This window comes from Phaethon aethereus (genome assembly GCF_964289735.1).
Source record: "Phaethon aethereus genome assembly, chromosome: 6".
Taxonomy (NCBI): domain Eukaryota; kingdom Metazoa; phylum Chordata; class Aves; order Phaethontiformes; family Phaethontidae; genus Phaethon; species Phaethon aethereus.
Genome location: NC_138580.1, coordinates 369,391 through 394,816, shown reverse-complemented (window position 1 = coordinate 394,816; position 25,426 = coordinate 369,391). Strand labels below are relative to the sequence as shown.

The 25,426-nt window shown below is 38.7% G+C and overlaps 1 protein-coding gene across 1 annotated transcript; it reads right to left on the bottom strand.

The window, feature by feature from the left end:
* Positions 1 to 634: 634 nt before the first annotated feature.
* WDSUB1 (WD repeat, sterile alpha motif and U-box domain containing 1) lies at positions 635 to 25,085 on the bottom strand (the record flags this gene model as incomplete). The annotated part of the gene is made up of 10 exons (XM_082001157.1): positions 24,680 to 25,085; positions 21,294 to 21,478; positions 16,982 to 17,074; positions 16,078 to 16,171; positions 13,843 to 13,876; positions 12,571 to 12,611; positions 12,363 to 12,473; positions 11,313 to 11,488; positions 2,671 to 2,811; positions 635 to 798 (listed from the first exon to the last, which is right to left on the bottom strand). The coding sequence occupies exons 1-10, from the start codon at positions 25,075 to 25,077 to the stop codon at positions 635 to 637; spliced, it is 1,437 nt and encodes a 478-aa protein (XP_081857283.1). The 5' UTR covers positions 25,078 to 25,085.
* Between the last annotated feature and the right edge of the window lie 341 nt (positions 25,086 to 25,426).

Sequence of the window (25,426 nt, the reverse complement as noted above, 5' to 3'; positions counted from 1 at the left end):
GCATCGTTATGCCTTAGCTTATTTATTGTTTACTGTTTCTTTGATATTTCAAACAAGTCCTATGGTAATCTTGTCCTGTAGTTATATTTTTGCACAGCTACTGTATTTTTTCCGTACAAAATAAAGATCATGCCTATACCTGCGGGCTGAGGTGCAGTCACTGATGGTTACAGGAGAAACTCCCTCCCGGCTTTTCCATCTACCTGTTCAGTAACAGGGAACAGAGAAAGGTACATTTTTCTTTTTCAAATTAGAAAAAGAAGAACAGATTATATACTTGGCTATTTCTTACCTGCTGGAACACTAACTTGGAAAAATCAAGATTCAAAACTCATAAATGTAGTGATAATTTTAAGAAAACTTTATTTGAAAAACTGTGGACCTGAATACCTCATTTCTTAAATACCGCAAAGCAGAATTACCAGTAACAAAGTTTTTCAGTAATTTGCTGGGAGCTTCCAACAGTGAAGATTTTCTTTCAAACAAAAACTTAAATGACAGCCACAGATTAGAACGGAAACGCAGCTTTTTCTTTTTGATTGATTGATTGTTTCCGATACAGTTATTTCCTTTAGCTACATACAATTTCATGTCAATTAATTTTAATAAACAACTTAAAAACTAAGTAAGTGGTTTAACCGTATTTCTGCTGAGTCTCTAGCCAGCGACTGATAGCCATTTTTAGTGTCCTGTTTGGTGTAAGCATAAGCGAGTGGAGAGGAAGATTCGTCATGGGACTAGATCGTCTTTTATTGCTGAGCCAGTTTTCCATTGCTTCCTTCTCATAGGAATAGCCATCTACAAAGAAACCACCATCAGAGGCTTTTGTTACAGATGCTTGGGTACTTCAGTGTTACGCTGTAAGGGTTTTAGCTATTTAAATTTAAAAGCGATGTAAGGTAATCGGTATTTCCCAACAAGAAAATTGAGAAAGAGAAAAAAAATTATGCTGTCTGTGAAAGCTTCACCATAAACTAATAAATATTTGTTTCAAATCATATAGTTAAATGTATTACAACAAAACTTTATACAGCAGTATTAAGATAAAAGTTTGGTTCACCTTTTTAATTTGTACTGTACCTAGCAAACTAACTGCTACAAGCTGTCTGTCTTAGACAGCACTGCAAATTTACCAGCCCCTTACAGCTGCATCAGTTCACCGACGACTGACTATGAAGCAGCGTGTTGTTTGAAAAGATCTTGCAGCTGTGTCCGACACCTACCCCCAACGCGCCAGGAGTGGGCATGGGGGGACAACACAGGACACACAAAATTTCCATCTCTTTCTTTAGAAAAGGCTCCACTGATGCTGAGGCAGGGCAGCAAGACATTTGCAGAACGAGCCTGCTTGTCTCTGAGGAGGCCACGGGCCTAAGCCATGTTCGTGCATGAACTTGTGACTAAGGTAAACAAGTGGTAAACAGCTCCAAATTACATAAAATCACGTGTTCATGCTACAGGAAGTTCAGTTCTGTAGTGCTGGGCTGTGAAGTAGCTACCTAGTGAATAAAGAAGTTTCCAAACACAAAAAATATACTTTCCTTCACCTGTCTTGCCAGAAACCAACCTTCTCCTGCTGCAATCACTAACATTTCTGTTATTCATTAACTTCTATAAAAATAAAGCAGTATGAGGAACTCCCAGATATGCCCACCCTCTGTTCTGAAAAGCAGAGGAATCCCATGTTTCAGGACAGCAGTGTAACACATGAATACTGAACGGCACACAGGTAATATTTATGTATATATATACACTGTAATTGATCCCACACACACTGTAAACATTTTATTTTAAAAGGTCAACAGTTTCTCTTAAAAACACCTATTTGATTTTGTAATATACACGTTAATAGTGACTGGTAGTAACGTTCAGCTTTTCAACAAAACTATCCTGCTCTAAAACTATGTACCCTTATTTCAAAATTATATTAAAAAAAGGATATGCAAGGCTGCCCTCCTACTGCTATTGCTTAGAAGCTCAAGCCCTGTTAAGTGCAGTGCTTACTACTCCAGCAGGTGGCAGATGTTTTCATATTTTGAACGTTTTAATTCTCAAAAGTCTGGCCTGATACCTCAAAACTGTATAAAGTTAGGCACTGTTTACAGAGCATCAAAAAAAATATACTGGTCTTTTGCTGGTCATATGCCCACCCTCCCTGCCCCCAAAATTATAACTGTGAAACACTAGTTCTTCATAACATAACATCTCCTGGTCCTTGCGTATCTCTGTTCCAAGGTCTTGTTCAATCTAAACAAATCTCATTCTGTACGAACTTTTTAGCGCCATATACCTGGTGTGCTAAGAGTAGTAGTGAGCCTGGGCTTTGTCCCCCCTGCCCCCTGTGTGCATAGTTCCATTTTGCACTTACCAAGGCAATTCTCTAATTAGGCTTGTAATTATATTTGCAAAGGCACATAAAGAAAGGGACATTAAAAAAAAAAAAAAATTATGCAGCCTCATCAGCAGAGCTGACACTACGCAAATTGCTTGCTACAGCATATAGAGATATAATTTGGCAAATTAAACATTTACCACAGTTCTATTTTGTGGCAACAGCTATTTAGAATAGCTTGTCTTTCTACAACTGGTAAGATATGCCCATGTTTGTGCTCCCACACCTATCTTTACCCTCAAGTCATTCATTTTAGTGAACGTCATTTAAAGACATACCTGCTGCAATGACAGGATCCTTCATAAGCTCCCTTGTTATAGGACATAAGAACTCGTCAGGGATAGTAACAGAAACAGAGACCATTTTCATCCTCAGTTCTTCAATTTTCTGGAGGACTTTACTGCGCAGGCCTAGAGACTCTGAAATTCATACATGAAGCGGACAACACAGACATGTAAGGCAAAGAGGTTAGGTCTTGCATTCGTTAGCAGCTGCGTTACAGGAGACACAGCTCCATCTCACCACCCCCACCTAATACAGAAAAACCTGCAGACGTCCCTGGCCACTGCTACAGGCAGCGCAACTGCAGCCCGTCACTCCTGCTGGCTAACAATCACTTTGTACAGTAATGCCAACCAACAGTAAAACAAATGCAAGCGCAACGTCGCTGCAAAGACGTGGCTACCTGGCAGAACAGCATTTTAGTTGACGCACAGCAGAAGCACAGACACTGCTGCATGTGCAAAGCTAACTGCAGATAAAACTGAGGCAGAGTGGAAGACAGCAGTCTTTCTCCCTTGAAACTGGACTATATAAATAACAGTACGAAGTTGTAAGAGTGCACAAGTACCATCGTCACCTCCAAACAGAAGGCTACCTACCACCAAAGCACCCGAGTGAGGACTCATCACCCTTGGACCAGGTTTGCCCTGCAGTTTGGCACAGGGTCATATTTATGTCACCATTATGGACATAAAATGCTGAATTTTTCACAGATCAGTAGGGAGGCATTCAGGTGTTGCTTAATCTCCCAAAAAGTCTCATTCCAATCAGGCTGAGCATACTTAACACAAGGACTCTGCTGTTGGTATAGCATTACACCAAACAGGATGAGAAGGATGCGATATTTACTCTACTTCCAACCCTCTGTGGAACAGCTTAGTGGTTCGCACTGCCCTTAGGCATGGGACAGTCTGGATTCCAGCGTGCCTTAGGCTGTGCAGCATCAAGTCCACCTTTCTCATTTCCCGAGTGTATGCATCAACCACTCTTCCAGTAGAATACTGCACCAAGCAGGACAGCAAAGTTCACTGACACTGTAGCAGGCTGAGGAGACTCCATTAACATGTTCTGGCCCCGTTCCTTACACTATTTGCACTGCGTAATTGGAGACAACCCACATAAACTAGAACTATTTGCTTAAGTCTAAGCTTACTAGCATATTTTTGATCTTCTACCTTTGAGCCATGTCTACACAACAGACATACAGTTAGACTCACGCACAGGTCCTAAGACTTTGCATCCAGGCCTTGGGAGTTCCTGGGACTCTGTTACTGGAGATCCAGAACCACATTCCTACTTCATTTCTTGAATTCAGGCCACCATTAACACATGCATTCACCTTCACTGTAAGCGGTAACGATGAGTGCCAATTTACAAAATAGAAGCATGCAGCACCAAGAATAAAACCGCATGACAGTTGTAGGGGCTCCACTCCTTAGTTTGATTGACCCGTTTTTTAAAATGGTAAAAAGGAAGACCCTGGGAACTACCAACCAGTCAGCCCCACCTCTGTGCCTGGCAAGAACATGGAACAGCTCCTCCTGTAAGCTATGTCAAAGCATACGGGTGACAGGAGCCAATGGCCGACATGGCTTCACAAAGGGCAAATCATGCCTGACTGATCTGGTGGCCTTGTATGACTGTGCTGGTAGATAAGGGAAGAACCTCTGATGTCATCTACCCGGACTTCTGTAAGGCCTTTAACATGGCACCACACAACATCCTTCTCTCTTGGAGAGATAGGGACTCGATGGGTGGGCTGTGAGAAGGATAGGTGGTTGGCTGGCTGGCCGTGTCCCGAGACTTGCAGTCAGTGGCTCAAAGTCCCAGTGCAAACCAGCGACGAGTAGTGTCCCTCAAGGGTCCCTACTTCAACCAGTACTATTTAGCGTCTTCATCAGTGACATAGGCAGTCATTTCTCTAAATGCCTGATGTGTTACAAAACACACTATTGGTGCAGGGATTAAAAAGGTAATTAGAGAGTAAAAATCTGAATACCACTAACATTACAGGGACTGACAGCTTTTTTACTGACTGCTGTGTCCTTCTGTCCATGCTAAATGTAAGGACATACCATTTCAGTAAAAGTGTAATTCACTGGATTTCCCTTAACCTTCACATCAGCTTTTGTCCCGCAAGGTGATTTACATCTCTCTATTACACTACACCTGTCGTATAGTATTGCTGTCCTGTGGCGTACAAAGGGATGACTGAAGAATGCCTGAACTTGTGGTTTTTTAGAGATTAATGTGCTTACGATTGTGCCACGGTGCCTTGTTTTCTTTCAGACTGTTTTAGTTCAGGGGCACTAAAGCTGATAAAGGGAAGACACATCAACAGTAACTCTGCTGTCTTCAAACACCGCAGCAAAACAACAATAAGGTATGTTTGTACACTGTGCCGGCAATTTATACTTCATTGTTGTACGCTCCTATTTCATGAAAGATAAGGTCTTAGACTTGCAGCACCTCAATGCTCAGGCAATGCTTGTGTAAGCAACCTGTATCAAAATGGAAATAACTTATTTTTACAATGAAATTGTACACAGGCATTCCTCTCCCCAGAAAAGCGCATCACATTTATAATGAGGTGCACTCTCATTCACACAGTATCAATAAACCCATAAAACTTCATTTGCTCCCAACTGTCCATTCTTAAAAAAAATTAAAAATAACCTCGCTGTGGACAATCCCCTTGGCAAGATTATGATAAACCTTAAAAAGCCTGGGTAAGACATACCGAAGCCCTCAGGATACAGACAGACCTCACACACCTTTTGTTCGAGGTCTCGGTAACAGAGCCCCTTTATTGCACGGCATGGGACTGTTCCTACCGGAACTCACCGCTGTGCAACACCGCTACTGCTAAACTGATGACAGAAAAGGTTCATTAAGTTCTCTTCTGTCTCTAGTGAGTGAAGTAAGAGTATCTTGATGAGCTGCTCAACTCTCTGGATTTTTTTTTTTTTTAAAATGTTTGGCACAGAAGCAGATACTACGAAATAGCAGAAATGCTGCTAACTTAAATTTGGATTCATGGTGGGGCTTTACACTTACAAATTATATTGAAATTAACGTATGGGAACCTAAATCTTTTATAAATTCTCACCATGCTTGATTGTATTTTGTGAGATATTTTTTATGAATAACTCCGTCAAAAAGATTGTTCACAATCTAGTTTAATGCTGGATTCCAACCACTAAAGGTGGGGAGGGGGTGGGGACAGTTATGTTTATTCCCACACATTGTGCAGACGCAATTTATACTTCTCATTCGCTAGAAACAAAACCAAATACCACAGTAGCATAACTATCTGCAAAGCGGCGTTAAGACATCAGTGCTTCGATTGTACTATTTAAACTGCTATATTAAATGACTTACATTTATAGTTTCACTGTCAAACAAGGCAGCCCACGCAGAAAGCAGTGAAAGGACCATGCACTCACTCCATGCAAACAACAATAATGAATATTTACTTTAAGGGGAGGGAACCAATAACAAAAAAGCTGTATCCAAGAGGAAACTCATGCTGAAAAAATGCATGCAACTTCTGACCAAAACTGAACACCATCTTCTATGTTGGAGGGAAGAAACTGTTTTCAAAAAGCACGATTAAAATGCCCAGTACACTAGTCATCGCTGCCTGGCGCACAGCTCCAGTCTAACATATACTTATAAAATTGTTGGCATATGAATAATCATTATACATGTTCTCAAATTAGGTACAGTAACGTACTACTGCAAGTGAAGGTAGCAGAGCTGGTTCTTGGCAGAAAAGAGAATCCCGTAAAAAAATAAAAATCCAATGGTAGGGATGCTAGGGGAAGAGGGGCCTGTTACTATGAGCAGTAAGAATCTTTGGTTTTAGTAAAGATTCAATTCATTTATTTCAGTTCAATTAAATATAATCAAACCCTTTTGCATAAAAATGACCTGTGGAGCCCGAGTGCCCGTATTTTGTCTGAGTCTATGAAAACTGCATCAGTTTTGCTTGTTTTTTTTTTAAAGGAAGAATACTGTGGTCTGAGATTTGTGGGACTTACGAGCTCTTCTCTCTACAAGGTACATACTGCGGTATAAGCTCTTTTTCTTGATGATGTAGGGCACCACAAAAACCAGTTAACACATACTCCCCCATGAAGGATGACAAGGTTATGTAAGCATCCCAAAACTGACTTGAGTACTTACTATTACCGATTTAGTGAGAATATGCAATAGCTGTGAATCTGACAAAGGAGCCATATCTGTGTTTGAGACAGCAGCCATTCTTTCCAACTCAATTGTGAGTAGAAGAGGAAAAAAGAAATCTGTCAATGAGAAAAGTGATTTTATAGTTCTACAAACTGTCACACTCGAATTTTAACCTGTCAAGACTGGAAATGCATCCTAGATATCGGTAATCTTCATCTGGCAGCAGCATAAAACATTCCTCCTCTTAAAAACTGTTTTATGTCAAAAAACCTGCGGGTGTAATGTGTCACATTTTTTTCTTCCAATCTAGTAGTGGTAAATACTAGTTCCTACTCCGGTTAATTTTCCATCTTCGGTACAAAAATAAAAAGTTGAATGAAATACAACAGTCTTACAACCAACTGCTCACTCTGTCTGCAGACTGCCAAGCAGACTGGCCCTAACAAACACACCAGTGCTTCCAGCTTTACTGTACGATCAGTCAGCCGCCTCACACAATGTGTGCAAAGGGATAAAACTCAGTCATGCTGATATGCAAGCCACTGTAATCGGCCACGGCAAAAGATGTGACAGAGTAAGAAAAATATATGCAAAAGAAAAAAATTAACCTACATTTCCTTAATAAGGATTATATAATGACATATGTAAAGATAAAGACAATGTAAGGACTGAAATAGAGTAAAAGTTCAGGCTTATTCTTAGGAAGAGTTTGCATGGCAATTTTGTAAAAATCTAAAGGATCAGGTTGGGATCAAGAAAAATTAAGACTATAACCAAAGGAAAGAAAGGTAAAAAAGGAACCAAATAATTCTGTAGTTATAACTGGATTTTGAGGGCATCTTCTACAATCTTCATCACATGGGCCATTTCTCCTCAATTCCTCTCATGCAAACAGATTACAGATTATTGCATCCAGTTTGCACCTCAGTTAACTACCCTCTGAGTAAATCTCTAGTAAGGGATTAAAGAATTATCCGTGACCCACCACCTTTCGAAAACTAGTTATAAAAGAACACCTAAAATAAGATTTTTTTTTATATAGGCAAAGCACGTGCAATTTTCTGTTTCATCTATACCGAGCAATTCCCCCAAAGTTTACTCCTACTTCAGTGTGCATGTAAGGCATGGTGAATCACAAGCAAATCAAATTCTGCTCTAAAAATGTTGTTTTCAAGCTCATTCTCAGCCCCAGAGCTTCTTGATAACAATGGAAACAGAACTCATACTTTTTGTATGTACCTAGTGTGCAACCTTAAAAGCAAGAGAGGAAGACAAAACCCCCCACATATTTGATAGCACGTTGCTGATGAGGAGAAGACGGAGTCAGCCTGATCAGAGGCTGCCTCATTCAGTTTATGTGTATTCATCCTTGTTTTAAGTTATGTTCTAAGGACACCCTGCAGTAAGTGAGGAAAGAGATGAACGGTCTTCAAGACAATCTGTTCTCTTTACGTACCTAACCTAAATTAGGATAGAGTCACATGAAAAGAAGCCGCCTTAATGTGCTGCAGAAGAAGGAAAAGTATTTGGAACGCTTCCAACTTCTTTACGATTTGTGATATTACAGTACAAAATATTTTGTATGGCACTAACCCCTAAACTGAAGGTGTGGTTTTCCAAAAATTAGACTTAGTCTCACCTCCTACTCACCCTCTCAAACAAACGGAAGGCAAGGATTCACCTTACATTAACACATTCAGTTAGCCTGATAGGAAGAAAAGAGTATGCGGGCATGGAACAACGTACCGTCACCTTGTATTCTGAATTGGAAGAGGATGCATATTGCTGTTTTTTTTGACTCAACTGCATCCCAGAATTGCAATGTTTGTGTCATTGTGTCTGTTAAGAATGAGAAATCTTGAACTTTGTTGAATGTACACAAGCTTTTCAGCTAGAATGTATATAATAGTTGCTTTACTTTTGCTCAACATCTTACAGAGTTTAATACAGTGTTATTTACATTACATGACAATTAGGTTGGGAAGAGGCTAGTTCCATTTGCATGGTAATGAAGCATTCTTCCAAAACCTGTCAAAAACAACTGAAGAAGCTAATGAAGTGTTATGTGAACCACTTGCTTCACTTTCTCTTAGATTAAATGCCTTCAAAGGCATGAGGATACCCTTTTTATTAAATGCAAATCAGAGCTGAAGCAAAGACTAACAGGACAAAAATTCAGCAGTTAATTAAAAAATAATACAAGAAAAAGCTTCTATCCTATCAATCATCAAGTAAAACAGTCTAAAAGCTCCCTCAGCAAAGACTGTAAAAAACCTCAAGAATTTTTCGGCAAGTTCTTATGGAACTGGTAAATGTTGCATTTTTAGAGCAAAGAAAACAGATTATCAAGGAGAGAAAGGACATGCTCATTCAAGTATTTGTATAGTGATAGACTCTTAAAATTTAGTTAAACTGGAATTTGAATAACACTGAAAAGCATGTAAGTTTTAGGCAGATAGTATTTTCCTATTTTGTAAATGCTTGAGCCATGGCAGATAGAGAGCAATTCTTCAAGTCAAATATACCAGGCCATAATTTCTATTCTGCGCCAATTACAGTTGTAGAATGATATACAGAAACAGAATCACAAGCATTTACCACTTCAGAACTGATTGATTTGAATGATTTTATTTGGCGAGTACTGTATTTCATTATTTTCTTTTAAAAACAACTTTATTGTAACCATTAAAGTGGAACTCACTGCTTCATATTGCATATATGTTGGCTCATATTTGTGGAGTAGCTTATGTTTATGAAGACAGTAAGTGATTTCAGTTAGAGCTTTTTTAAAAATTTCTTATAGCTACCTGATACTGGTGAAAATCCGACTCCTTATCCTATAATCTTATGATGCGTGTTAAAGTAACTACTGAAGAAGAAGCATGGCAGAAGAACAAAGTCTTGAGAACAGAGACTGAGCAATGAGCATTTTACCTGGTAATGGGAAAGAACATACTGAAGCTACTTCAGCTCATATGTACAATCAATCCTCACTGCATCCTTTTATAGCAAATGAAAGAGCCAGAAAGCAACAGCTTCCCGTAATTAGTCTGTATTCTACATGTGCTCTGTCTAAAGCCACATCCACTCAGGCATCTTATACCTTGCCTTACAACGGGCTCTTACAACTCGGACTTTATTTTCTTATTTGAGTTTGAAATTGTTCTTGATAGCATCATTACAAATCTATCAGGCAACACATGCTTTTGCTGATTTTCTTCCCCATAGAGAAGGCTATATTCAGCAGGTCAGTTCTCATCATTGGTCAGACTGCATTCCATTCTCCCGTAACTTTCTAGTCAGCATTATTTGCTTAGCCCCAGATGGTCACTGCTGCAACAGAGTTTTAGGCTACTCCAATGTTAAAGAAAATGTGTGCAGAAACTGATGAAGCCAAGTGTCTTTCGTGGATGACAAATTCTGGCAGATTCCCAGCATCTCTGTTGATCTCTAGAATTCAGCAAAGCGAGTTGATATACAGAGGTAGTACGATCTGATACAGACCAATACCCTCCACACAGACACAGGAGAACCAAAAAAGGAAGGGAGCGGTCTTCCTACAATGAAGAATACTAACTTATAAAAATGAAAATGTACGTTTAAAAAGGTTGCTTAACTCATTCAGCCTCTTGCTATACTTGATCTCACTTTGGCAAACATACCAGCACCTAATTTACACCAAAACTAGCCATCAAAATGAACAGACAGCTTATATTCAGAAAGTTCCAGTGTAGCTCACCATCGTTAAGTTTCTTATTTCAGAATTACCGCTGTGGAATCATTACTAATATGGCACTTCCTTGTGATTCCTTCTAAAATGTAATCACAGTTTTGCAATAAAGTGACAGGACAATGTATTAACTAGGACATCTGATGAATTATAAAGCGTCTGAGCACAAGCAAGCTTCGCGTGATCTTTACTAAATGTCAACATCAAACGCTTCATCTCCAAAGTAAGTAAAAACTAAAACATGCCTTGTGTCTTTCTATTATGGTAACAGTGAAGAATTTCACTGCTAAATTCAAGGTAGTTGACCACACAGTATTATAAACATGGTCCTTTTGCAGACCAATAGGAAAAACTATGGAGTACCCTATTCACCAAAGTCAGAATCATTAAGTATACACAAAAGCTGAAATTCCTTTTCCACAGCTTAATGATACAAGATCTAAAAAGGAAATCAGAAACAAAAGCAGGTAAGACCACTTAACATGGCATTGTTGGTGGAAGCGCATTTTATGTCTCTAGGTATAAGCAAACACAAACAAACAAAAAAGAGTACTGAGAATAATGTGACATGAGGGGGTTTTATCAGCCCTGGTAATGAAATAAAAATGCATTTCAGGGAAAAAAAACATCCACGTATGGAACTCCTAACTCACTTTCATTCCAACATTTCACGTGTAGTCTAAAGATTAAACACTATTTGGATTTCTACACTCTTACCAATTTTTAATTCATTAGCCAGACTTTCTTTAGTAAGATTCAGTAGTTCCTTGCCATCAATGTTATTCATTTTGAAAAGCCCAACAAAGTCTGCTAAGTCTTGTGCACAAAGCCAGGCTGAAACATCGTCCTCTGACCAGTCCTCAACAGCCACCCGAGATTCATTTTCTACAGTACTTCCTTTGGAAAGGGAAGATAAAAGACAGTTAAAACCAAAACAAACACACACCATCCCTCAGCCCCCACAAAACTAACAATGAAGAAACCCCAGTTTAAGAACAATGGCAAGAATTTCTCAGTACTATACATTCCCCAACACCTAATGAAAGAAATGCTCATTTGACATGACTTCAGTAGGGGGCAATAACTTGGGTTTGTCTTTTACTTATCGATTTTCAAAGCTTAGAGGAATTTATTCCCTCAGATGCCTACACTTCTGTCAAATATGAACTGAACTAAAAACCAGAAAAGCGTCAGCAGACACTGAAACCAAGTTTCACACCTCTGTAGAAAAGCAAACCGAAGTCCAGACTTACTCTTGTGCTTTGAGCAAAGATCTATATACCTTTGTTTCACATACTTTAGGTGCTGATACATTTTGTAACATTAATTATCCTGGTTTTTTTACCTATACCAACTGGTAAGCTGTATTTCGTGTTGACAATTGTGCTTGCAATTAGCGTATTTTCTGTCTACCTTATCGCCAATGATACCTGTCCAAAAAGTCTTTCAGCGCTCTGGGAATCATATTCATCTCTTAAATGCTGTCCAGAGAGTAAGAAATTAATGGCGAGTATCAGAAAAGAAGATATAGCAGATTAATAACATATTTTTTCTTAATAATATATTTTTTCTTTAAAAAACAAAAAGAGAACACCTCTGTAGGACATTAATAAGATCAATTCAGAAAAAAAGATAAATAACATGCACATAATCCTGAGGATACAAACTAACTGCATGTAAGAAAAAGCACGTTTTTTGCATCTTCAGAAAGTGTTCCACAATATTGTGCTTTAAATTTAAAGAACAGATTACAATTACTTCACACACTAACCTGCACAGGATTGCTTAAGCTCAAAGTGCCATATGTTCACAGTTTTATCCATCGAACCTGTGGCAAGTAAGGGCCTATATGGTGCAAAAGCACAAGTTGTAACATATCTACAAATAAAAATAAATGTGTGAAAATTCACAAGAAAAGGATTTAATTTCATTTCTTTCTTAGCAGTAAAACAGAATACTCGTGCTGAATTCTCACCTGGTATGCCGAGACAAAGTATGAAGGGTAGTGCCAGTACTCTGTAAAAGAATATTTGTGCTTTTAAAACTTCAAAGAATAAAAAGAATCTTCTTTCGCTTGTATACTTTCTCTCAAAATAAGGAATAATATTGCTTCTTGGAAGACAGCAGAAGTTACCTTCAGACAAGTTCTACAACCTTGCCAGAGCCGGCCAGCAGGCCGTCCCGTTCTCTGGAACGCGGCTCTCCGGCAGTCAGCCAGCACGGAGCTTCGGGCACTGCAGTGCCAGAAGTACCAGCTCAATTAGTTACATCCGCACTGGCTGGCTGCTCGTGTGGATAAAAACAATTCTTCCACAAATCTAGGATTAGAAGTGACCAGAAGTGAAGAGGTAACTGAAATTCAAGTAGACTTCACGCTACAATGCTTCAGGTGGGCCAGTAATTAATCACACTTGTGCTTCTCCTATTTGGCCACTAGATGCTACTAAATACCAGATTCCTGAATTTCCACAGTTTTAACTTATGATTCGAAAGATTTTCCTTCTACTAAGAGATACTATTTCTTTGACAGGTACAGACAGGGTGGAAAGATGAAGAGGAAAGTTAGTCTGAATCACTAATTCATTGGCCAGCACTCCAGTTTCTTGAGCTGTCCATCATGGAGAAGCTTAAAATTGGTTCATCCTTCATCTTCAGCAAAATTAGTATGTTTAACACTACAAAGTATTGAAGGTAAATACCACTTACAGATGAACCACAAAGGATGTAGCAAATGCCTAAACAATATGTTTTAAAGAAAAGACGTTGTATTTAACATAAAAATTTCCTTGAATTCTTTATTATGCTTCTATTTTATGCTTTTAGTGTAATTAACTAAAGAATTTCTATGGTCACCATTCCTGATTTTACATCAAAAGCTACAGTCCTTCTTGCTTTGGAAACTAAGATAAATTTAGGGTAACAAAAAATCCTTCTACTTCAATACAAAGATAACATGTAAGTATGGAATTCATTTAATACTACTAGTCTCTAATAATGATACTCTAGTGTAGAGAAATCAAATAACAAACTCCTCAAAGAAATGTAACTAAAAAGTGAGAAAGACTGATCAATTCTCAAGGGACATTTTTCCTCAACACCCCCCCCCCCCCCCCCGCACAGTAAATATTTTGGGTTTATATAGTTCCTGTTCTTTAGTATTTCTTTACATTGATAAGACACTGCAGAAACAGCAGTGGTATTTAAAGGCAACAATCCAATGAATGATCTTGCACTATGCTATACTTACAGTTTCATATATTATGACACACTTGTCCACAGACCTTTTAAAAAAAACAACAGTGACATTAAAATGATGCAGACAGGGAAAAGGAAACTATTTTAATTAAGGAAGGAAAAAAACCTCTTTCCACAAACAAAATAAGAGCAAACAGATTTCTTAACACCACTTTATGAAAAGCTTAGGTATCTAATTCCCCTCCACCCATGCCCACCTTAAAACACCACCACTGATTAGCTGTACCTCCAGCGTGATACAAAAAACAGTAGTTAAATGTGAAAACTCTGCACTTTCATGAGAATTTCTGACGTAGAAGATTTGCACAGTGCTTACGCAAATGGCCCCCACTCCCACTGCTCCCCACTGTCTGTACGATACCTACTTCATGTCTTGGCAAGCACTATCTGTAAAGCAGATGCACAGAATGCGGCTATCCATGATCTACCCTCAGCGCTTCTGTTTATTTTTGAAACCTTTTCATTTGCAAAGCAAGCTAGAGGACGTAGTGCAATGCAATGCAATACATCAAATATAGTGGTGAAATGCAATCAATACATAAAATATCCCATGAAATACAAACTGCACAGTTATTTACCATGACAGCACGTTTCGTGAAAGACTTTATGGGACAGACATTTCACTTACGACAATGTAAGTGAAAAACAATAATCCATATGTCTAATGGAAAATAAAATAACTCTAGATCACAAACATTCATAATGATCTTCAAATCCTGAAGAAGACTCCCTTAAAAAGAATACAAAGCAAAACGTCAAAGCAAGCTATTGTCTCCTGGGTTTGTATAGTTTTAAGTTTATTTGCTGGCTATTGTTAGTCTTCTCTTTTTCCTTTGCAAGACATGAGTTTTTCCATTTAATTTTAGACTATCTTTGCAAAAAAGACAATTAAAATTTAGGAGTAGAATCATTTTATTTGTTATTTCAAGTTGTCTCTTATCTTAGAAGTGATTAAGCACTTTTCATGAGAAGTGCAGAACAAAAGCATACAGTCATTAATATTCATTAAAACATGAATTATTATCTCTACCTTATTTATAATCTCCTGTTTCAATAGCTTGATCCCTGAGGAAAGCCACTAGCAACCAGCTGCCAGTTTATCTTTCTGCTGCTGATCACCGACAACCATTTGAGCCCGACAGTCCCATCATTTTTCCACACAACTTACTGTCCACTTTTCCGACCTGTATGTCCCCGCTGTGGCTGTAAGACTACGCTGGGAGCCTTGCTAACGCTGAGGTGTAAAACGCACGCTGCTTCCCCTTCCTCCGCCAGCCAGCTGCTCATCACTGAAGGCAGCCAGGGTGGTCAGGCTCAGCCGGCCCCTGCTCGATTCCTCCTGCTTTCCCCAAACACGCTGTGCTTGGAAACGGCTCCCAAGCCCACTGGAAGGATTCGCTCCATAACCTCCCCAGAGGCCGGAGTTACGCTGACCGGCCCGTAGCTCCCTGGATCCTCTGCCTTGCCCCGCTTGGATGCAAGTGCGACATTTGCATCTTTCCACGCATCAGGTATCTTCCCATCACCTCCACCCTGCTGGGTCTTTCAAACATAACAGAGTGACCTTGCAATGACACTGGCAACTCCCTTATCAACCTCTAACAAAGGCTAATAATAATATCGCCCTCTAACTAATGGTTCATGATTAATTTGGGTCTTAGCCATTATTCTGTACAGGGCTGACATCAAAAACACAGGTCTACAGTTATCTCAGTCATGCACATTTATGGAAAAAAGGCTTATGTTGCCGTACTCTGGGTGTGGATCAGTGAAGAAATTTTTAATTTCAACCAAATCTATCAAAGACAAAAATCTCGAGATACTTAACTTTCTAAAAAGCTCCTGAAAGTGTGTGAGTGACAAGGAAATCCTAAATGGTGCGCCAAAGAGATGGTAAGATTGCAATGTAGATTTGTATTTTTAACAGATGCTAGAGTATCCATACGAAAGGCCACATAAATGCCCCAAAACCAGGAAATCACGACTCTCACTACAACACTCAAGAGAAGAGAGCTTGCAACATCCCAGATTTCAAATTCAATCATTGACATGACACAGAACAACTGGAAAGACACTTCAATAGCTCTGGAGGCCACAGAACTGTTCCTTAATTACTGGAACTATATTTTGAAATCTCCAACTCTTTTGAACTTCGTTTTACAATACTGAAGCATGAACCTGGACAGCCATCTGCATGAAATTTAAACAAGTAAAAGACACTGCTTACCCTGAAACTAACATCTGCCCATCATAAGAAAATGCACAAGCCAGAACTGGGGCAGAATGTCCATGCAACGTGCATTTATGTTTTAATTCAACACCTAAAAATACAAAAATTAAATTATTACATATAGGCATATTTGAGAAGGTGTAAGACAAGCTGCTTTTAGAAGCGTAAAGCTGCACCAAAGATCTGACTCTGTGACATTCTGTCTACAAAAAAGGGGATAAAAGATCACAGAGACAACTCAATTTTAACATCTCTGACTTTCTCACTTTGTAGTCTTAGCATTCTGACAGTGTTTTAGATAATTAAATGTGTATCTGTACACACAACATTCATCCTTAACAGACATCTATATAAAAGAGATTACAAAAAAATACCCACTGAGGATGTTTTTGGCCATCTGCCTAGTCTCTACATAGCAGTCAGACATCTACATTGCAGTTTTACCAGAGGCCAGCACTCATAATTTCTCCAGTTCTTGTTCAACAGCCAAGATGTACTGAAAGATGAAAGGAAACCTCTCCCTGGCCTGGTAGATTAAGAGGTTTCAACCTATCAACCTGTTCAAATGCCAGAGTAGAAACATTACTGGTTACCAAAACATTAAAATGCTAATTAAACCCAAATGCTTATCATAACATTAAGTTTGAGGGAACTGGAATAATTTTTTAAAAAATCTTTTACAATTATTGATAAATAGATCACTAAATAAAATGTACAGAGCCCAATGTCACAAAGTGCTGCATGCCTCAGCTGCTCTCCTGCTAAACAATTAAAAGAAAACTTTCAACTTGTGGTTAGTTTGGCTATGAATCCATGACAGCAGTATCAATTTGATCTTAGATGTAAATTGTCACTAAAGACTTAAGACATTGGAGTATGAAAAAAACATCACTATACACACCTAAGAAATCTGTATACAGAATAAGCCAGAGTTTGATCTGATTATCTTGACCACAAGATGCCATCTGGAAGTATCTGAATCCATGTTCACCATCTGATAAATTCAAATATATTAATGGGAATCAGAAGCACTGAAAATAACAGCATATCAGTAAACTACATCATCATTCTTACACTGGAGTTCGGTAAAATTCCTTAATCTCAGTAATATTTTTAAAAAGTGTTAATAAAAATAACTGAGAAGTTCTAAAATGATTTAGAAGTAAAAGATAGGTATCACTATTATATTGCTTCCTGAACAAGCAAATAAAGACCAGAACTGGGCTCATATTTTAAGTTTTCTTGATGGTAAATGTTTGATTCCTCTAACTACTGAGTGCAACAATGTAGTCTTTTAACCTAAATTATACGGTTATATCCATTTCTTCTACAGTGTAGTAGTTCTCAAACATAACCACATACACATGTACAAAATTTGAGAGCATCTGACAGGCTATTTAGATAATTTTAAATGTTCGACTCTTAATTTTTATAAACTAAGTGATGTTTCATGACTGCAGTCCAGCCAACCACTTGAGAAATACTGCATTAAAGACGAAATACAAAAGTAATCGTTTTATAGCTTCCCCCTCTTTATTCAGTGTTTCTGAATGATCATGTTCCATTCTAAATGTGTTGTTTCAGCCCATTATCAATTTTTTTCTTTTATTCTTATGCCCTGTGCCAAATTATTTCTGCTCTTCTACTCCACTGAGCTGGCATACCAGCCTGACACAAGTCACCGTAACAATCCTTCAGTGGCATTACCTCTGCCACTACCAAGTCTTAAAATTCCTCCAAGCATCACTAGGATTAAGGCTGGAACTCAGAAAATTGTAACGGACATTTTAAGGGCTCATCTTCCCAGCTCTGTAGTTACCAGAAATGTCAAAATATTTACTGTCAAGTGTCTTACAAAATAACCCCAGAGATTTTATCTCCATTTTTCCACCACATGAAGCGTATTTTAATTTCATACAGTTATCACAATAAAATCCTAGTACACATAGAGCTGTTTGTTCACAGGAAAAATCAGAGCTACTATAACTGTGGCAAATCTTAGGACTTACCTCAAATCTGTTAAACTTTAAAGGATCAAAGCGCACCATTTTTGCTAGGATTTCACAGTGTAAGATTTGGGTCTTACAGAAAGATGAGTAGCACACATTAGCTATGATGTTGTAAAAACACATGTTTCTTGGTAACTAAGAACATGTTACTTGGAAGCTTGGTCTGGATGAGAATTCTGACACGATGCACAGACTTTGACACTTCTACATGTTATCAACTTGTTAATGGGGTATTAGAGTGTTGTACATGCAGTGCTCTTTGGGAAAACTTGGAGGAGGACTACGCTGTCTTACACTGAGGTTCACTAGAAAAATTTAGCAAGATCTGCCTATTTTCTACTGCTATCACTAGGTAATTTCACTGAAGTTTACTTATTCAGGAGAAGGGCAGCGATGAAACTTTGCATTTGGATGGGAAAGCCTGCACAGCATTACAACTTCTCTAGATCTGACGAGCTTCTATGCAACTGTGCCTGAATCCACTTCAAAGATAGGAGAATCATCTGTAACTAATAGTTTAAAGCACAAAGAAGCAATCAGAAACTGTGGTTCTAATGTTGCCCTGAATTAAGCAAGTAAAGAGAGTCTCAGTCTAAAACCACCTTTAATTGTAGTGGATAAGCACTACTTGTATGGATTTTGAAATGTGTTAAATCTGCCAATAATCCCAGAAGTTTTCACCAATCCTCGGTGATTAAACAGCAACACACAAAAAGGGAAAATATTGACTTTCAGTAACATATCGCTTAAATAAAATTAAGAATGATCGTAAATCAGCTAAAAAAATTCAGAGTGTAGGAAATACTTGTTTTCTTGACTATTTCTCTCTATCTTCGAAGAAGGGCAGAAGGCTGAAGGCTTGGTAACACACTTTTTTAAAGCTAGAAAATAATCTCAACAGGAAATGGAGCGATGAAAATTACACTCCGATCTGTTTCAGCTTCAATGTGTTCCTTTGCCCTGAGATGCAAGTCTTAGCTCACAATTGAGTTTTTTGGGTAGTATTTTCACCAAGAAAGATCTAGAGGTGTTATTCAAAGATTAATCCTCTTTCTATTGCGAGAGATGAATTCAATGCTGTCCCTACACCTTTCAGTAGACACACATTTGACTGATTTGGTATTGCCAGTCACTAATTCTCTGTACTGAAGTATATGCTCACACCCACTTCCCTCAGCTTTCTCCTGCTTCTGTCCTGCTTTTTTCTCCCACTTCTCCTGCTTTCTTCCTGCTCTGTACCACCTTAATTACCTTTGAAAGAGCAGCTCATCTGTACTCTGAAAACAGAAGCCTACACATCTTTACGGAGACTACTTTGTCTCCATAGCAGATCTGGAAAGCACAGAAGTATACCTACAAGGTTGTTAAAGAGAAGCTACAGCATTACTTCCTAAATCTGACAATGAGGCTTCTGCCCAATTTCCAAACCTCCATCAAAAGCAGATGACTACATGATTTTCTAACTCTTTATTAAATACTTTTACTTGACAAAAGTTTATACAAATTAACCGTTCAGCTTTTCAGACTCTTCTAAATATTTCAGAATTCCCAATATTTGGTTGTTTGGCTATGACGCTTCCCTGTACTGCGATTAACTTTTACCAGGATATTTCAAACAAAAGTTCTTCTTGTTTGTGCAAATGTTTCTTCCCGCTATACAAGCTATGTAAGCTTAGACATGCAACCCTTCAGTATTCCACACAATTATACAAAATGTCTCTGTTGCGACATAATTTTACCGGTTTTGGTTGGGAGAGTAGCTCCTGTGGTTCTGTATTTTGGATTTGTGATCAGAAGAGTGTTGGTAACACAGGGATGCGTTAGCCACCGCTGAGCGCTGCTCGCGCGGCCTCGAGGCCAGCTCTGCCCTTCACCCTGCCCCGCCAGCGAGCAGGCTGGGGGTGCACGAGAAGCTGGGAGGGGACCCAGCCGGCACGGGACAGCTGCCCCGACTGCCCAAAGGGTCATCCCACACCGTACGGCATCGCGCTCCGCAACAGAAGCCGGGGAAGATGGGAGGACGTTTGGAGCCATGGCATTTGCCTTCCCAAGCCACTGTTACGCGTGGTGGAGCCCTGCTTTCCTGGAAATGGCTGAACACCTGCCTGCCCATGGGGAGTGGAGAATGGATTACTTACTTTCGCTTTGCTTGCACGTGCTCTATTAAACTGCCTTTATCTCAAGCCACGAGTTTTCACACTTCTACCCTTTGACTTTCTCCCCATCCCGCTGGAAGAGAGTGAGCGAGCGGCTGCATGGGGCTGAGCTGCCCAGCAGGGTTAAACCACAACAATAATTGTAAAAGCCTGTATCCACAAATCCAAAGCTTTCCCTGAGGCAGCTGGAAATTTAAATATGCAATTTTCAGTATACGTGTTTTTGCATATAGAGAAATCTAGGTTCTAATCACTTTAGTTCCACAGAAAACCTTTACAAATGTGAAATGAATGAAAACTGAACATAATATGCAATGCAGCCCTACACTATGCATGCCTTATGTTTTTGATCTCAAAACCCAAATATATAAAAATCAGAATTCATTCTCAAAAGAAAAAAACTGAGTTCTCAACCATCACAACTGTGAAGAAGCACATAATGACAAAATTGAAATGCCACTCATATGGTGAGGTCAGCTAAAACAACTGTAAGACATTTGAACAGCACCACATCTTAGTGGGACGCATGAGATTCTGGGCTCACTGCTCCCACAAATTCCTCCGAGAAAGTCAGGTGCAGGAAAACAGTCTATCTATCCACACCCCACAGCTCAAGCATTCGGCTTACTAGGTTTACAGTTCTCTGCACTGCTTTAATCCAGTCCAGCTGCTTGGGGAAACAAAATATGAAAGAGTAAAGTGGGACTCGTAATCAAGCACTGACGGGCTAACTCCCTTGTTAGCCCCAGGAGACAGGCTTCACTCACAGATGCTGCCCAAACATTTTCCAAAAATTGACAGCATAATTAGCTACTGAAAGCTACCATAAGCATGCTAATCACCTTGTTTGTTAACCTAGTACACTCCTTGTCATCAACCTAACCACAACTTTTACTTAAGAATATTCAGAATATTCTAAAACATCAGCTCTTCCCAATGACATTTGTATCTTGAGCACTGATGGCAAAAAGAATATGAAAACAGGAGTTAGTGAAAAATAAAATAACTCTTTTTCTGTGTTTCTCCCCTGACAAGTCAAGTAACTAACCAGAAATCGGCTGTGAAGAAATATCACAGCAGGTAACGCCAAGATCATGTGCTTTTTCATTATACAGACATCTCATTTTATCATCCCAAATGGTTAAATCGCCACACGATGATCCAGTGACAAAGAAATTTCCATTAGGAGAAAATGCACAGGCCACCAGAGAACCATCTTTTACACTCCCAGATCTGAAAAGCAAAAGTACACGGGATTTGAATTTAGAATACATCACATTGTAAAAAAACAACAGAAGGGAGCGAAACTCACACTAACGGTGGAAAGAGATGCAAAATAAGCATAGCTGCAGGAACCAGGACCTGCTCTTTGGCTGTGGGAGGCAAAATACAAGATGGCACCCCAAGGCAGTAGTTGCAGCTGAGTGATAACATAATTTTCAAACTAAAGACAATCTGCATGGACTTACCATTTGAAAGGCACAATGCACTGTCAGAATTCTATGGCAGGATAAATTTTAGAAATAAAAAATAAATACACAACTATCATAACACAGATTTACATGTACAAAAACATGGGGAAAAAAAGACTCCCACAATTCCTCTGTTCTGTTTTCAAAGACAAAACAGAACACCTACTAACCCATATGATAAGCTGTAGCTGAGTGGAATATTTGGTGATTTACGATACGGGGTTAATTTTGGACTACTCGTATGCAAGAGAACGCAATGTGAAAAAAATGTTTTCTATATTTTAACTAAGTCAGCCAAAGCACTTTGTAAAACTGATCTTAAAAGAAAATTCATAGCAGATATGGAAGTGTGGTCAATCCTTGGGAAGGAAGTGGGGGTCAACCTAACATCCTTTGGGTTATCTGTCAGTAACCTAAACTCAACTGAAAGTGTCTCTTAATAGACACTAGAGCTGGCCCAGCATGCATAGTTGAATCTTGAAATGCAGTAAAACAAAAAATCACAGCTGTAAGCAACAGTCATACAGCAAGAAACGTCAGTCTTATTTACTCTCTCATTATATTTTGTAGAACAAGCCTCTCATTCTCTTTTGCTGATGGAAATTTTATTTACTGCCAGAGGTGTCAAACTTAATGCCATAGAAGACAAGTCAATAAACTTTCCTGAGAGTTTCTCTAATCAGGCCCAAGACCTTCAAAAAAGCATTGACTCCATTAATTCTTTCATTAAGAATACTACCAAACACACTACAGTGCTTCCTGGTTTTATACGTACGATTCTTTTTCCTTAGTGCAGCTTTTAAAACTTTCCTTCTTTCACACAAAAAGCTGCAGCATCTGCTCTGAAAACCTAACAGTAAAATAAGCAGTACTGTACATGTTCAGAGGATGCATTTCAGGCCAGATTATCAGTGTCGTGACTGCTGAACAGGAAATAGAGAACACTTCAAGAAATGCACATAAATTAACTTGCTTTCATGTTGTTCACATCCATCACAGAGATGATTTAAACAGCCATCTTACTTCCCAATTTGGACAGTCAGTTACAACAGCTGAGCTGATACAGAGTAGCTGGATACCTTTGGTGTAATTACCATCTGTACATGTAGTCAAGTGACATAACAGTGTGGTAAAAGGTGTCCTCTTTTTTAGCATCAGCACAATCAACTGTTGCAAAAGAAACAGAGGACCACAGACTGACATTAGGTGGTTAACTAAAATCCTCTGACGTAATTTTTAAGTACCTTGATAATTTCTAAGTAATACCGATTTCAGCTTTAAGAAAACAGGACAGGTGCACTTCTCTATCTGCAATTACAAATAACAATAATAATTTTAAAAATTCATCAGCTGAAAAAATATATACCCATACATCCCCAAATACATGCAATTAAAGTTAAGCTGACTACTGTTGGCATGTTAACACTTTGAAGTGAACTTTTAAAAGTGAAACGAAGGGGACGGGAATTGGAATGCTCAGGTTCTTTCTTGTTTCTTTACAATACTCTACCAAAGTAATTTCTGCTTAAAACAACAACAGTTTCTACATAGTCGTTATACATCCACTGTTCAACTAGGAGGAAATTAAGGATGTAGGTCTAAAACATGTATTACTGCATATATTAATAGCATACACTTGTAAGAAATGACTTTTTAGTATTTGTTTTTTTCCCTGTGAATAACAAGTATTCTGAATAAAAAAAAGAACCTCTTCACTAGTAATACCTCAAAATAGAAAACCCCTTACTCTTCAGAATACTAATGACTGAAATGCCCGATTTTTCTTACAGAAAAAACTAAGAAACAATATGTAATCAATACGTCTATGCTCTGAAAAAAACCCCACCATTTCAGTGTTTCTGTATGCATTACAAACAACAAGGTGGCAAAAATCTATTAGAATTCTGTTTATGGACAGGTTTCCAGATATACATGATATCAGATAACCATAATCAATCATTTTGAAAGATTTTACAGTTCCTATCTAAGTCACTGCTGTGGAAGGCAAAGGTAGGAAGGCCACAAAAGCAGTAGCATGCTTGACAGGGGATTACCAAAACTCAGCAAGTCTGGCTTTCAGAAGTGGCTGCTCCCTCATCCTGAGTGAAATACCTCATCAGTTCCCTCAAATTCTTCTTTCCTAACTTTACAGATGTTGTGTAATTGCTGCTCTAAAACTTATTTATAAGTACAGATTACAACAACTGGCCTGAAGACTTTGCTGAAATACAGAAATGTAGAGGAGGACTTTAAAGATCACCCTAAGGTTCACGCCTTTAACTCTGCAACATCACTAAAAATGCTCATCTGCTTTGTTTCAAATACTTATTGGAAACCCACGTGAAATGTTGACTGTCATACTTAACTCACTCGGCTCCAATAGTCCTTTCTGTTACCATTATCTCTTAAACTCTATGGTTTCAGGATCTGTCAACAGTTTCCAGACTCTTTTGATTGCTGGATTACTATCAAGCTTCTAAGACCTTTCTGAACTCCACATAGCCTTGTAATTAAATACTTAATTAAAAAACACTATGGATAATGCAATATAAGGCACACAGCACAGTCAGGCTCCACTAACTAACTGTACATTACGTATCATAGTTTGTTGACCCACTGTTTAGAAACCAGAAGCACGCAGTACGCAATGCATCCCGATTTCATGTTAAATCAATGAAAACACTTCCATGAAATTGAAAAAACCCCCATGATTTAGATGAAAGGTCACAGTAAAAATCAAAGCTTCTTGAATTTGCATTGTTTAACTGAAAGGAAAAAAAAAAAGAAAAGACAAGACTCAGCACTTCTCCCTCTCTTACAGATAATTTTTTTGGTCTTCTAAATCCTATTCCTGTTTCTTCATGGTATCAATCAGCGGTGTAAGTCTGCAAGTCTTGTACACAGTACAGCATACTACTTAAATTACATTCTTGTCATTGTAAACAAAGTATTTGGCACTCACCTGTACAGTTTCAATGACCGCACGTTCCAAAGAACTACACTCCCATCCGCCGCCCCTGACAGCAGGTATGTGGACTCAGGAGAAAACCGGCAGACTCTAACAGGACTGCCGCTGGGCTGCTCTAGCACTGCCAGCAGCCGGCCATCGCGAGCGTCCCAAACCACGGTAGTGCCATCTGTTGAACACGAAGCTAAAACGTGTCCTGATGGAGAGAAGCAGCAGCAGTGGACAGCATATGTGTGACCTTTTAAAGGTGAGTACGGAAGCTCAGTAAAGTTGTTTAAAGAATAAACGCGAATTGTTTTGTCCAAGGAACAAGTAGCCAAGCACGACGATGAGAAGGCACAGTAGTTGACATCATCACTATGATCTGCTAAAGTGCGAATTAATGTCGCCATTTTACGTACTTTCAACGAAAGTATCTGAAAAAAAGTTTAACAGTTAGACTTATCTCTTCCATTTCATAAATGAAACATACTACCTTAACAAGGCACATTCTACAGGAAAAAAACCCAACAAATTAATTTGCAGAAGCTGATTTTTCACCTAAGCATTGTTTTATCTTCAACTTAAATCAGAGATTAATCACAGTAATGAGGTGAGGGGTTTATGACTTGGTTAGAATTAACATATCTAAACTTTTAATGTCAGCTTGCAATTTTGCAGTACAACACACAAGATTACATAGTAGCTACTTGGTCTCAGAGCAGTGGCAAAACAAGTTATTCTAGTTATTTAATTTATGCT